A 14744-nucleotide genomic window follows, 5' to 3' on the forward strand; every position below is an offset into this window, starting at 1 on the left:
TCTCGTAGTCTGAAGGAGGAAAAAGTGGGGATGTATTGGGTAAGGAAGGTCCCCCCTCCTCCTCCTCCTCCTCCTCCCTCTCCTCGACATTTTGACACCCCCCTCTGATCTACATAGAGGAACAGCCTGCCTACTTTGGGGTCAGTTGTTGAACGGGACAGGGTACATGACACTATTCCTTTTGCATCAAGGATAGCCTACACATGTGGCTTAGTAAAATAGTCCACACTCCAACGCCTCTTACGTTCCAGCGTTTTTCTCGGATTACCGTTGCTTTTCCGTTGGATGTATGTATCGCTGTATGAGGACTGAGTATACGCGAATGGAATAGCTTTTTCTCCACTTTTTGTTTTGTTTTTTGTTGCTTGACTCGGGTTTCGTTCTACAATGGTATGTGATACAGCCTGTGTTCTTTTAACGAACTATGGGCTTTCCGAGATGTATTTTCTAAAGCAACCCATTGATTTGTGTGTGTATGTGCGTGTGTGCGTGTGTGTGTGTGTGTGTGTGTGTGTGTGTGTGTGTGTGTGTGTGTGTGTGTGTGTGTGTGTGTGTGTGTGTAACAGTTGGAAACATTGTTGCAAGTCGGCTGAGAGTGTACCTAAAAAACTGTTACTTTATATGATATACGCGCTACCCGTGTATTGCCGTTGGTGAACTTGCTAGGGTTACACGAGTGAGTGAGTTCAATTGTGCCTAAATTGCACATTAATTTGGCTATGGAACTCGTACGCGCATATTTGGAGTGTATTAGGCTCCATTATTTGAGCGTATATGAACAGTCCACGTACTAAGTCTTCTAAATCAATAATAAGGATCGTTAGCGTGTAGTATTGTATTTGGTAATCGTATCGCGTCGCTCAGACACGCTGCCGGGTGCTGTGTTGCAGAATTACGCGCCGGAGACTGCATGTGAGCTGAAATGTAGTAGGCTAACGGTGCCAGTGATTAAAGGCATACCATTGATCGCGGTCATTGCACGCTTGAGCGGCTCGCTTTCCCCCGGGAGCTTTTATCCTCATTGTGGCGCTGCATCCGCGTGGGCTATTCTCACTGTCTTGTCTTGGCTCGCTATGCATGTGCAACACCGGTTTCATGAGGACAAGTCAGAAACGTGGGAAACGAATCATTTATGTACCATGCAGATTATCATATCGAAAAAAGATAGTTACCGTATCTAAATAAATAGATAGAGAATGTGATTTAAAATGACAGGTATGACAGGTGATCATTTGGATACAAGTGTTTAGGGTCTTTTTAGAGTTGGTTTTATGTTGAGCAATGATGGCAATGCGAAGAAGCGATTGCTCTCGTTAATGATTTTTGATGTGTATTGTAAATACAGACACTGCAGTTGATCTCTCGTTTAGATTATAAATAGATGACCGAGGGGGAAAAGCCTTTCATATTCTCTCTCTCTCTCTCTCTCTCTCTCTCTCTCTCTCTCTCTCTCTCTCTCTCTCTCTCTCTCTCGCTCTCTCGCTTCATAGTCTCTCTCTCTCCCTCTCTCTCTCGCGAACCGGCGAGGGTCTGAAAGGACTGTTTACTTCATGTCTCCCCTTTGAAGTTAGCAGGATCTGGCTTTGATTAGATCAATACTTTCTTTTTCAGAGTGAAGAGGAGCCGAGAAGCTCCCCCGCTGGTTTGAGAGAGTGAGTCGGATTACAGTCGGAGGAGAGGCTCAGAAGCAAACAGGCACAACGGCACTCACACACGGCGGCAACCGGAGCTGGAGCCATGAGCAGGGCGCTAACGGACCATGTCAGCGGTAGCTTCCGAGAAGATGCCCCTCGTCCCCCGGTGCCGGGGGAAGAGGGAGAGTCGTCGTCGTGCCACATCTCCAGCAAACCTGCTCAAATGAGAGCCCATCAGGACAACACGGCTGCTGTCACGTCCGTCGCTTCTCCCGGCTCCGCGCCTCCGAGGAGGAACGAGGATGGACTCGGGGAACCCGAGGGGAGCGCGTCTCCGGACTCGCCGCTGGCCCGGTGGACCAAGTCGTTGCATTTTCTCCTGGGTGACCAAGACGGCGCGCACCTTTTCAGGACTTTTCTGGAACGGGAGAAACACGTGGACACTTTGGACTTCTGGTTCGCCTGCAACGGGTTCCGACAGATGGACCTCAAGGATACCAAAACGCTGCGAGTGGCCAAGGCTATTTTCAAGCGGTACATTGAGAACAACAGCGTCGTCGCCAAGCAGCTGAAACCGGCCACTAAGACCTACATACGGGATAGTGTTAAAAAGCAACAGATAGACTCGACGATGTTCGACCAAGCGCAGACGGAGATCCAGTCTACCATGGAGGAGAACGCGTACCAGATGTTTTTAACTTCGGACATCTACCTCGAGTACGTGCGCACCGGGTGCGAGAACGCGGCTTATAACGCGAACCACGCGGCTCTCGGGAGCCTCAAGCTGATGTGTGGATATCTGCCCCCTCTTATCGAGGAAGAGGAGTGGAGTTGTGGCGACTTGAAGGCGAAAACGTTAGCGTCTGTCGTGGGACTATCCGCGAAGGCGCTCCGGGCCACCGCGACCATCCGGACAGCGGCCGAGGTGCTGGACAATGGATACAGGTACGAGGATTATGCATTAATGCTTGATTTATGATGTCAATTAAGTTGATCAACGAGGCTCCTGTTTTTGTAAAGCATTTAATCGCGTGGTGTTATCGTATTTCAATTGTAGGTTATTTTTTTGGCGTGATGATGACTGATCGCACTGATAAACTACTAGCCTATATTGTATGGCAGTTGACAGTTACTTCATAAATTCCTTTGCAAGATAAAGGCACTTGATCAAAGGGGTTAGATGGAAAAAATCTCTATATATGTGTCCCCTTTTCCTTGCAGTTAGTCAAGGGGGGTAGAGGGGAGAGGGAGGGAGGGAGGGGGGGGGGGGGGGTAGCAAAACATCAATGGATCTGGTCTTTCCTTTTAAGTAAATGGTGTCTTGCAGGCAGCCCTCTGCTGGCTTGCTCAAGTTTCCTGTGCTTTGAAATTGTTCCTCCGGTTCAGGCATGAATTCAGACACCAAGCTTCACTGAGGCTACCATGAAACTCGGTGCTGCTATTGTGAAGTTATGCAACATATCTATTTTTTAAGACTTTTATTAAGTATTCTTATTAACTCAGTCTACAATACAAAACACATGCACACATGCACGCACACACACACACGCACACGGCCATGCCAAGAGGACATATTGGCCTCTTGGTCCGAGATGAAAGACTGAATGTTTCTGGAAAGCATTTGGGAGCTTATTTCTTCGGATCTCATCCCACATATTGTCCCAACAGCTGCAAACTCTTCATGTCAAGGAACATTCTGGAAAGTGTGGATTTTATGCATGAGCTTGCATCAAAGAGTGGTTATGAAGTTCTTCACCAAACTGTTCCTAGTATGGCCATACAATAAAACCGAACAACATCTGGACACAATTATCACAGAGTGCTTAGAGAGAGAGAGAGAGAGAGAGAGAGAGAGAGAGAGAGAGAGAGAGAGAGAGAGAGAGAGAGAGAGAGAGCGAGCGAGAGTCTTGTTCTTTCTGGTGTCTGTAGGAAAATAAAGGGGAAATGAGCAATATTTCAAGGAAACACATTGTTTCTCTCCTCAATGAATCACTACAGTTTTTTGAAACAATATGTGTTAAACTGACAGTTGAAAAGAGAACTCAAGTTCATTGCTAGCATTTCACCTCATCCATATTATTGTTCTTACAAAATATTGCCATTTGCCTGTGTGTGTGTGTCAGTAGCGGTCACAATGTTCTGAAGTGGCCATGTCGAAGTTCCAAACTAAATGGGATTGTGGGATTGTTTACACGGTGGGGCATCTCCTCAGCTTCCTGGTGCGATCCCAACATTCTTGTGTTTCACCAAAGAAAAGGAGACCCCCCTCCCTCCTTCCCTCTCTCCCTCGCTCCCCTCACCAAGTCTCTAGGTCAACGCATTTCCATCAGAAACATGTGGAACTAATTTGGCCTCGGTTCCTCCGCTTCCTTTTCCCTCTGACATTTCGCAACTTTCCTCCAAAAATGATACCTATATATACACATATATATCAAATAAAAACACATCACCGGCACAGTTCGGTCTTCAACCGCCATCCCCTTTAAACTTGTGATATTTTGTCTTTATTTTTTTTCCTTCTCTCCTTTCCTGCTTCTTTCTTCAATCCGCTTTTATCTCTTCCTTTAGAGAAATCCTTCTGACAGAAACTAAGCATGCTTTGAGAGAGAGAGGAGGGGAGGGGAGGAAGACAGGAAAGGAGAGAGATCATGAAAGAAAGAAAAGAGAGAGAGAGAGAGGGGGGGGGGGACTGAGAGCCCAGCTGTGCTAAATACCTGACTCCTTGCGCGAACCTTGCAAAGGTCAGGCCTGAGCTTGGGGCCTACAGCTCTAGTCATGCTGGGCTTCTCCTCAACGCACTCCCGCCAGTAGGCATTCTCATAAAGAAAGAGGCCCTCCTTTCCCCTTTCAAACACACACACACACACACACACACACACACACACACACACACACACTTTCTCCCTCTCTCTCTCATTCTCTCCCTCTACCCAAGCTTTAAGCTCAAGTTCCCCCCCCTCCGTCCCTCCCTCCTCCTTTTTTCGTTCACCCCCTTCACTAGAGGAACAGGAATGCAACACAGCAGGAGAGAGCAGAAAGAGAGAGGGAGAGACTTTGGAAGGATGTTAGGAAGGGGCGGGGTTAGGGGAGGGGGGGGGGTACAAGGAGGGGCCCCAGACTTAAGTAGAGAAGACATGAGAGAGAAGAGAGGGGGGGGGAACACTTCAAGAAAAGAGAGAGAGAGTGCAGCTTCAGAGAGAAGAAAAGTGCGGGAGTAGGGGCCTTGCCCAAACAAAAGGGTGGAGAGATAGGAGAGAGAGAGAGAGAGAGAGAGAGAGGGAGAGGGGAAGTGCTGTTGTCCATTCACATACAGCTGGGCTGCTGCTCACTTCTCCTCCCCCACGCCACCCCCTGCACGATGGGGGGAGGGGACATGAAAGAGAGACTGAGTAAAAGAAAGAAAAAATGAGAAAAGAAAAAAAAAAGAAAAAACATACAGGCTTCAGATACTGTGTTGTCACATTCCTGGGGCTCCGAAGCCTCGTGAAAGTGACTCTAATTATTAAAATCTGTAAGTACTCAAGACTCCCAGAACCTTCCCAAACAAACTCATGAGATCCCCTTTCCAACTCTGAAACAAAGACTCCCACTCCAAACACACGAACACCACTAAACACATACAATACATTTGTAACACATTTACAGATGGCGGTTTTGGTCTATTCACGATTCTCAAGTGTCTTGGGGGGTGCATTTCGCCATTGGAAAGGCATATGGTTTCGTTTGCCATAGGACGATCTACATGTGCTCCTTCAACTGACTTTTATGACTACTATTGTCATGGCATACAGGCCACCATGCTACTAGCTAAAACAGAGGTGTCTAATTGTGTGTGTATCAATCAAGCTAATAGAGGAATATGTATCAAGCTAATAAGTCAATTTCCTGTATGTCCAAATATAGTTGGTCAAACAAGAGAATTCAGATGATTCTGATTCTGTTTCTGATGAGGAAAATAGAAGGATATTGACCAGAGGGTTTCTGTGTTGTCCTGCAGGTCACACAGACGAGGGGACCCCACCAGTCCTTACTTCGTCAACTCGGGCTACGTGTTCGCCCCCGCCACCAGTGCCAACGACAGCGAGATCTCCAGCGACGCCATGACTGACGACTCCATGTCCATGACTGACAGTAGTGTGTAAGTACTCCCTGTTTAGTTCAGATGTGTTCATATATATATATAATATAGGCCATTTAGTTGATGCTTTTATCCAAAGCGACTTTTGCAGTGAGTGCATACATTTTTCCAGTACATAATGGTCCCAGCGGGAATCGAAACCCCGAACCTACAGTAAGTGTTGTTAGCGTCATGCACAGTGTTGGGTTGTGGTCTGTTCTACACCTTTAACCAAAGTTAGGAGGTCAGTTCCATGTCGACTCCAGTCCAGCCTGGTAACTATATGATCTTCGGAGGCTGAAGCTTTTCTTAAAGTTCTGGAAGTTGTAGATCATATCACAATTCAGTCTAATTCTCTTTTCTTTCGTTTTCTACGGAGGAGAAAGGAAGAAGGGGAAAAACAATTGTCTAAAAGAGGTTCTACTTGAGATTCAGAATGAGTTGATCTTGGGGCTGCCGCATGTGTTGTGTGTTGTGACGATCCTGTGTAATGGGGTTCAGGTAATTCTATTAATGTGTAGCTGCTGTGGTCCTAGGGGAGATAGACAGAAAGAGAGTAACACTGGGAAAGTCATTACGTCTGAAGACCTTTTGATGTTTATTCTGATGCATGTTTCTTACAGGCAAAAACTTATTCTTGATGTGGGTGGGGGCGTTGCCTCTCCCTCTCTCCCCCTCTCTCTCTCTCTTTCTCTTTCCTCAAAGTAGAAATGTATCCATCCCACCCACCCTTCTGCCACAACAAGCCTTGTGTTTTTCTTTTTCATATTATCTAATCGCTTTTTCCCTTTGAAGAGCTAGGAGAGAGAGGGCGGGGGGGGAGGAAGGGTGGGAGGGCTGGAGGGGAGGGAGGGCTGGAGGGGAGGGGAGTGGGGCAGGGGGGGGGGGGAATAGCCATTCGGGCCTTAAGACAAGCTCATTGAAAAATGTTGGCAGCAAATGAAAGGAGGCTTACTCACATGGTGAGTCGGTTTCCTGCGACTGGCCCCGCTCTGTGCTCTGTGCATGCTGCGATCATGTGTCGGAGAGGCTTTCACGGGGGTGACTCATTTCTGGACTTCAGGATAGAGGTCAGGAGGAGGGAGTCCCACAGCTTGGAGCAGGGCACCCCCTCAAACACACACACACACACACACACACACATTCTCTCTCCCTCACACACACACACACACACACACACACACCCTCCTCCTTCCACCCGAGCCAATAGCAGGAGACCGGTGAGGAGCGATGAGGCTTGGAGTGCAAGAGAGTGAGAAAATAAAAGTGCATGGAGTATAAAGGGCTTAACTGCATCTCTTTCAGCCTATTGTTAGGCAGGAGGGAGCTTAGGGGGGATAAGAGAGGAGCTGGCTGCTTTGAAAATGACTTGCACTACTGAATGGGAGATCCCTATGAAGTCTAGTAAGGGTCCGTGAAAGAGTCCATGGCTGTTCTCCCTTGCCTAGGCCCTAGCCACTACTACCACTACAAAGGATGCGTTGGTCAAAGTATGGCCTGGTAGGGAACGAGGGAGGTTAGGGAGGGAGGGATGATTAAAAAGCAAACTGGAGATAGAAGTAGGTATAGAGGGAGGAAAGAGAAATGTGACAGTTTTGGGGTTGTTTTGGGGTTTGATTAAAACTCAACTAAATAGAAATAGAGCGGGGGTAAAGAGGGAGGATGGGGAGATGTTTTGGAAGTAGAGCGGTCTTCCGTTGTTGTTTTTGGTGTAGACTGTTTCCTACGTTACTCTTGGGAAGTTGTTGAGTTCTGTTTTGGTGTTTGGCGTTTCCAGTGTCTTCAAGAGTCTGGACCAGAGGGTTCATGGCTTGTAATTCGAAGGATATAGGTTGTGAAGTATTGATTTAGCTTCTTCTTCTTCTTCTTCTTCTCCTCTTTTCTTCGTCTTCTTCTGGTGTCAGCCTTGCTACAAGCATGTGGCTTACAATACAGACCCCTGAGTAGATTGATGAAATAGGAAATCTAGTATGAAAAAAAATCAATCTGACTTGAATCATATCTTCATTATTAAAAGACCCATGTTACAAAGCGAAGCAGAGACCCCTCAGCGTTTTGGAACCAAGGTCTTTGACTCATCTCCACTGTTCACCTCTTCTTCCCTCCCTCCCTCCTTCTGCCCCCCTAACCGTTGTAATAATACCCCCAGCTTCTCCCTCGTCATTGGGGGGAACAATTTGATTAGTGCCTCCTTTTATAGCAGTTAAAAGCCACACCGCAAAATTTGAATCTCATTTTCAGATAAAGAACAAGAAGAAACGAAGGATTTGGGGTGCGGGGGGGGGGTGGTTGGGTGGGGATTTTTTTCTCTCTCTCTTTTTGCTTATATCTTATTTATGGATTTACTTGGACGCTGGGGAATGCTACTGCGCCAACTTCAAACATTACCTTATCTTACAAACCAGGCTTTTGATGTTGGTGAGATCAGAGGCTTTGCTGCGGAGCGCTTGCCAAACGAAGATGGCAGCGGGTGCATATGTGCATGGAGTGTGATATTTCAAAGAGAGAGAGAGAGAGAGAGAGAGAGAGAGAGAGGGAGAGAGAGGGAGAGAGAGAGAGAGAGAGAGAGAGAGAGAGAGAGAGAGAGAGAGAGAGAGAGAGAGAGAGAGAGAAAGAGGGAGAAACTAGCGTTTGGGCTAGGTCAGACACTTCTGAGCAACCAAAAAGGCCCAGATAATTGGCCTGGCTTAAATGGCAACTGACAGGAAAAGAAACGTTGCGGGGGGGGGGGGGGGGACACTGGAAAAAAAGAGAAAAAGATTCACCCTCCTTATTAAACGTTGAAATGTCCAGAGACACTTATTATTTTCAGCTACATTATGCCCATTTTTCCTATTATGTCAAATCCACAAGGCTAACTGTGCTTTTAGCAGCATCGCTAGTCCCTGTGTTGTATCCTAGCTAGCCAGGCTTTTCTACTATCAGCCAGCTTTATCAGCGAGGGCCTAGTTATTGATGCTAACATTGAAAAGTACATCTCTAGCTGCCATTTTCAAAACAGGCACTGTCAATGTTGACAAGGACTGATGTGAACTGAACAGTGGGGTTCTTCGTTTGAACTCAAGGCCCTGGATGTTTAGCATATCTCTTCCCTCATTGTCCTGGTGTGTTTTTGTTATGTGTGTTTTTGTTGCCTTGGCTTCAAGGGTTCCTAGGCTCTTTGATTTGGCTGTAATGTGCCCTATGGGGGGTCGGGGGTGGGGTGCGGGGGCTCGGAGGGTGGTGTGTGTGTGTGTTTGTGGTGTGGGGTTGGTCACTTCAGTGATGAACAGCCTCCCCATGGTTCTGTCCACACAAGTTAACCAAGTGGCCACTGCTGCTATTGCATTGTGGGTATGGGATGTGTTGGGTCCACTCAAATGTTGAAATTGGATTTGACAAAGTCTCCAATATGGACGTCATTATGAGAAGGGTATTGTGGCACTTGTATTGATATAGATGTGTCGCTGTATCAGTTACCCCTGATTTTAAGGTGGAATTCTGGGTGACCTTTGAACCCTAGGGTTCCCAACTTTCTCACTACCAAATACTGGACAAAAGATGGCATGCCACTGCGGGGGGGGGGGGGGGGGTTCATTTATGCTATATGTACGCATGAGAGGTCCCCTATATTCATCCAGCCCAGAATACGGGACATCCCGGCTAATTCTGGACAGTTGGCAACCCTAGTTGAACATGTTTTGACCCTGTGACCTTTCCTACAGAGAGGGGATCCCTCCATACAAGCTTGGCACCAAGAAGCAGCTCCAGAGAGAGATGAGGAGCAGCGTCAAGATCAACGGACAGGTCTCGCTTCCCCACTTTCCGGTGAGTTCCACTGCCTTCTTCCTGTTTTGAAGCCTGATAGATTGTCTTTTTTTTTTCTATGTATATTTTTTTCAAAGTCAAACTTTATTGTTCTCGCACAGGCCTACAACTGGGTCCTCTCTCTCCATAGGGAGTGCTCTTTTTTTTATGTGTTTATCTTTTTTCAGAGAACATGTTATGACAGAATAGTATATTCTTTCCCTCCCTGCTCGTTTTCATATGAAAGTCAGAGTAAATGAAAGAATGAATTTGCATACCACTCTTTTTTCCCCCCTCTTCCTGTTGGATGTATGAATGTCATATCATATCTCCTACTCTCCCTCTACCCCCCTAGTCCCACCACCACCCATTTTTCTGTGTTGCTTTTGTGGTGTTTAATCTCAGTAGCTACAGCAAGAACAGTACTTCATAAAGTCATGTTGCTAATGATGACGACGACGATGATGATGGTGATGATAATGAAGAGGGAGGAGGTCAGGATAGATCAGAGAGAGATCCTGGTCCTGATTGCTCCTTAAACCAGCTAGCTGACTAGTCGAGCCAGTGCTTTGATCATGGCGGTTGAATAGGACCCAGGTTGCACACAGCCTCTTTAGTGACAACTTCCAACAGTGACACCCCACCCCCCCCCCCCCCCCCCAACCTAGCCCCTTCTTTGTCGTCGTCCCCCCCTCCTCCCAAATCAGGGAATCCTCTCACCACACACACACACACACACACACACAGTCTGGTTCCTAGCACTGAGGCTTCAGTATCATGTGCTAGCAGAGGTCTTGGGGGGGTGTAGACCTTAACATGGCACAGCTCTAGGGCTTGGTGGAAGGCTGTCACACTGACACTGAATGGGAGGGGTGGGGGGCAGAGAACAAGCATCTGTGGCAGAAAACAAGCAACACAAAATGTTTTGTCTTCTCTTCTTTCACAAACTGTGCGTGGGTGTGTGTGCGTGTGTGCGTGTGTGTGTGCGTGTGTGTGTGTCTGTGTGTGAGTGTGTGTGTGTGTTTGTGTGTACAGCCAAGTAGAAGGGGCCCTTGTTGTCTGTTTCCCCTCCATCTCTCCCCCTCTCTCTCTTTCTTTTTTTTTCCGCTCTTCCTTCCCCACTTGCTCTCTTTTAATGTCTCCCTCCTGATTTGGAGATGGCTCCGTATCCCATGGTGCACCAGCCCCAGGCAGCGGGGGCTCCGCGCGGCGTCGACTCTCCTCCACCAGCGGGCCCCACGCTCCTTTCTTCTCCCTCCCTCCCTTCATCCTCACTACAAAGAGATGAGAGGAACAACAACCCCCCCAAAAAAGAGTCAAAATCAAGAAAGCGCCAAATAATAAAAAATGAAAAGAGAGGGGGAGATAGAAAGAGAGAGAGAGAGAGAGAGAGAGAGAGAGAGAGAGAGAGAAGAGTTAGAGAAAGAGATAATGTGACTACAGTACCTCAGAGGTGCCCCGTGTGCAGTCAGAAAATAAATGACCATATCCCTTTAGATCTCCCCTGTATTTGGCTCCCTCCCTCCCTCCCTCCCTTCCTCCATCACTCCACACGCTCCTATAGTGGTAGAATTTCAATTCGGCCTCAATCTTCTGCCAGGTGTCCCGTGGGTGCTGTCATCAGTTTGGGTATAATAAGATTGATTGTGGTTGGGTCTCCTTATCAACAGCTCCCAATTTAAATACTGTAGTTTTTCGGTGTTGTTCACGTTGTTTATATAAGCTGCGCAGACATTAAATTCTGTTGCAGTTTGTTGATCTGTTTCTGCAGACAGACTAGTGGTGACCCTGTGTCACTGCAGCTACATTGTTGACTATGTTCCATAGAGTGGGTGAAGGCCTAGTGTTAAACTTCACATAAAAGACCACTTTAATAAGACCCTCTTGCATGACGTGAACCTGATCCGGGTTATAACATTTCTGTTGTGAGTTCAGTGTTCTCCAGTGGCCTTCCCAGTCACCGGATCTGAATCCAATAGAACACCTTTGGGATGTGGTAGAACGGGAGATTCGCAGCTTGAAAGAATTGCGTGATGCAATCATGTCATCATGGACCAGAATCTCAAAGAAATGTTTCCAACACCTTGTGGAATCCATGCCACGAAGAATTGAGGCTGTTTTGAGAGCAAAGGGAGGCCCTACCCAGTATTAGTATAGCCTTCCTAATAAAGGGACGCCCTACCCAGTATTAGTACAGCGTTCCTAATAAAGGAGGCCCTACCCAGTATTAGTACAGCGTTCCTAATAAAGGGAGGCCCTACCCAGTATAGTGTTCCTAATAAAGGGAGGCCCTACCCAGTATTAGTATAGCGTTCCTAATAAAGTGTTCAGTGAGTGTTAATCTGTCTACACTCCCATCTCCCAATCCCACCACCCCCTTTTCTCTTTTCTTCTTTTAATTTTGTCCCCACCCCCCTCTCTTCTTTTCCGTCTCTCTCTCCTTTCCTCTTCTTCCCTCTCTTCTCTGTCGATATCAGGCTTTTATTCGGGAGATTTAAAGCCTTGTGTCCCTCCCACCCCTAGCGTGCTGTTTGATGTCTGACAAGGGCCCCTTTGAAGTGTGCTGACTTCAGAGGGAGCCTAGTTGATGGCTTGGTGGGGCTATGGAGGGAGCAGGCAGGGGGCCTCACTGTGCGAGGGACCAACTGCTACACCCACCCCCCTCCCACCCCCGCCTGCTTCACCCACCTCCACACCCCCCCACCCCCACCCCCATCCCTGTGCCCCACGGGCAACCAGTACCAAGGGCAGTGGGCATGGAGGGATGGAGGGGGATGGAGGATTAGGGGAGGCGGTGGTAGCGGGGTTATCTCAGGGGCAAGGGCATCTGATAGGATAGAGCTTTGGCGTAGCGCGAGCTCTTCTACCTGTTTCTGGAAGGTTCCCAGTCACACTTGTCGTTGTTTCCTAACCCGCAACCGAGGATCTATGCAGGTTCAACCAGCTCTTGGGTTCCCCCAGTCGCACACACACTTTAGATCCAGCAACCAAGGGGGCCTAAGGGAGGAGGGTCAACTAACTCTTGCTTCCTTTCCCCTTCAAAACGCGTACTCACACACACACACACACATACTCATAAGTTGTCCCTTCTCGCCCCCTACAGAGGACGTACAGGCTGCCTAAGGAGATGATCCCCGTGGAGCCCTCTGTGTTCGCCGCTCAGCTCATCTCCCGCCTGGAGAAGCTGAAGAGAGAACAGGACACCATGAGCTCACTGGAAGAGAGGCTACAGCAGATCCAAGAGGTAGGTTACTACACACACACACACACACACACACACACGGACAGACATGTCACACTCACACACACAGACGGAAATGCGCGCGCACACACACACACACACACACACACACACACACACACACACACACACACACACGCACGCACGCACGGACAGACATGCACAAACACATACACACGATAGAGGAAGCCTAGCTAAGTTGACATAAAAGCACTATTCTTCTGGCTTTAAAGAGACTATACAGTAGGTTTGTGTGCGTGGTCTTCGAAAGAGGGGGAGAGAGAGAGAGAGAGAGAGAGAGAGAGAGAGAGAGAGAGAGAGAGAGAGAGAGAGAGAGAGAGAGAGAGAGAGAGAAAGAACCAGGGGGATTTGACAAGTCTGCTGCAGTTTAGCGACTCCTTTTCCTCCTTTCCCAATTTCAAGGAAGGAAGGAAGTTTGAAACTTGTCTTTCTTGACACATGTTTCTTGACAGACTTGAAGTTCTTCAAATAGTTAGCGCTTAGCTTAGCGACTCTCCAGTGGCGCGCTGGCTGAGTGGGTGTCTCTTTGTGAGGCAGACTGGTGCATTATAGATGAAGCACACCCTAAAGCCTGTTAGCGGGGATAACAGCGCTGAAAGAGAAAACTCGAAATGAAGTTATCCAGCATTGCTCTCTCATCTCTGGGACTTCTGAGGTCGGTGCAGTACATGGGTATTCGTTACAGCGGGAACTTTTCACGGCTGCTGGGTGGTGTTAAGTATCGGAAACTGACGAAGTGTTGTCCTACAGTTGGAGTTTGGTTTGGGTGAAACCAAGCCAAGTGTTTTGTTTATGTGTGTCTGTCCTTTGCCAGTGTCATCCATTTGCTAAAGCCATATGTGTGTGTGTGTGTGTGTTCAGGAGGAAGAGAGAGACGAGAGCGACCTCCCCAGCGCCGCCCCCCTCCACCACCCCCTCCTCCCCGTCAGCGGCCACTGCGAAGACGACGCCCAGGCCATACTAGACGAGCACCTATCCCGCGTCCTCAAGACCCCCGGCTGCCAGTCCCCAGGGGTGGTTCGCCATTCACCCCGGTCGCGTTCTCCGGATCGGCCTGGTGCCCTGGGCCCCTTCCCGGGACCCTATACGGGGGTCCTGAAGACCCCCCTGGGGGGGAAACTGTCTACCAAACACATCCACCACCACTACATCCACCACCACCTCACAGGACCCAAGACCAAGGAGCAGATCGAGGCCGAGGCCGCACAGCGCGTCACGTCACAGTGCCTCTGTCCTCCAGGGGGCGCCGACTACTCCGACTTCAACCCAGGGTCAGTTCACAGGCTATTGTTTACACTGTACGATAACCTTCATGACTAAGCCACTATTGATTGTGTGCACATGCGTTTACTTGCTCATACAAGCTTGAAGTTGTTCACGGTTCACAATTCTTTCACTAAATAACCAATAGCTAAAGTTGTAGTGCTCAGTGTAGAAGATGATGATAGGGGACGGTGCCTTTAACCCTTTCTCCCTCCTCTCCAGGCGTAGCAGCACTTTGTCCAAGCGGCCCGTCAAGGCTGGAGAGGGCTTGAGCCAGACCGGCGGGGAGGGGGTGACCCCCACACACACACCCCCCCACCTGCCCCTGGACGCCAGCGACCGCTCCCAGAACGTGTGGCAGTGGATCCTGGAGAGCGAGAGGCAGGGGAAGCACAAGCCTCACAGGTGAGGAGCTAGATCTGGTAGATCCAGTAGGATCTCTATTCTACAGTACATCTATTGGTCCTTTAGCGGATCTACTCTAAACCGATTGGTCCAGTAGTCATGATTAAGAATCTTGATACATGATAAAATAAAAAATAAAAATAAAATATATACAATTGTTGACTAGGAATATCCCCATACTTTCTCTCAGTTAACCTGGTGCAAACATTTCTTCAGTTAGCATTTGTGACAAGGCTTCACTATGTCATGCCGTAAAGGAGATGAACGTCCCTAGGTA

The 14744-nt window shown here is 48.3% G+C and overlaps 1 protein-coding gene across 1 annotated transcript in view; it reads left to right on the forward strand.

Annotated features, from left to right (window-relative positions):
• Positions 1-1737: 1737 nt before the first annotated feature.
• Positions 1738-14744, forward strand: part of axin2 (axin 2 (conductin, axil)) — a gene marked incomplete at both ends in the record, with an annotated part of 17863 nt that continues 4856 nt past the window's right edge. Inside the window, 6 exons of the mRNA XM_080522416.1 lie at positions 1738-2579; positions 5632-5772; positions 9456-9558; positions 12641-12781; positions 13661-14070; positions 14285-14467. Coding sequence (XP_080378542.1) covers positions 1738-2579; positions 5632-5772; positions 9456-9558; positions 12641-12781; positions 13661-14070; positions 14285-14467 — 1820 coding nt within the window. The remainder of the gene's footprint in view (positions 2580-5631; positions 5773-9455; positions 9559-12640; positions 12782-13660; positions 14071-14284; positions 14468-14744) is intronic.

The sequence above is a fragment of the Nansenia antarctica genome, assembly GCF_963989245.1.
Source record: "Nansenia antarctica genome assembly, chromosome: 2".
Classification (NCBI taxonomy): Eukaryota; Metazoa; Chordata; class Actinopteri; order Argentiniformes; family Microstomatidae; genus Nansenia; species Nansenia antarctica.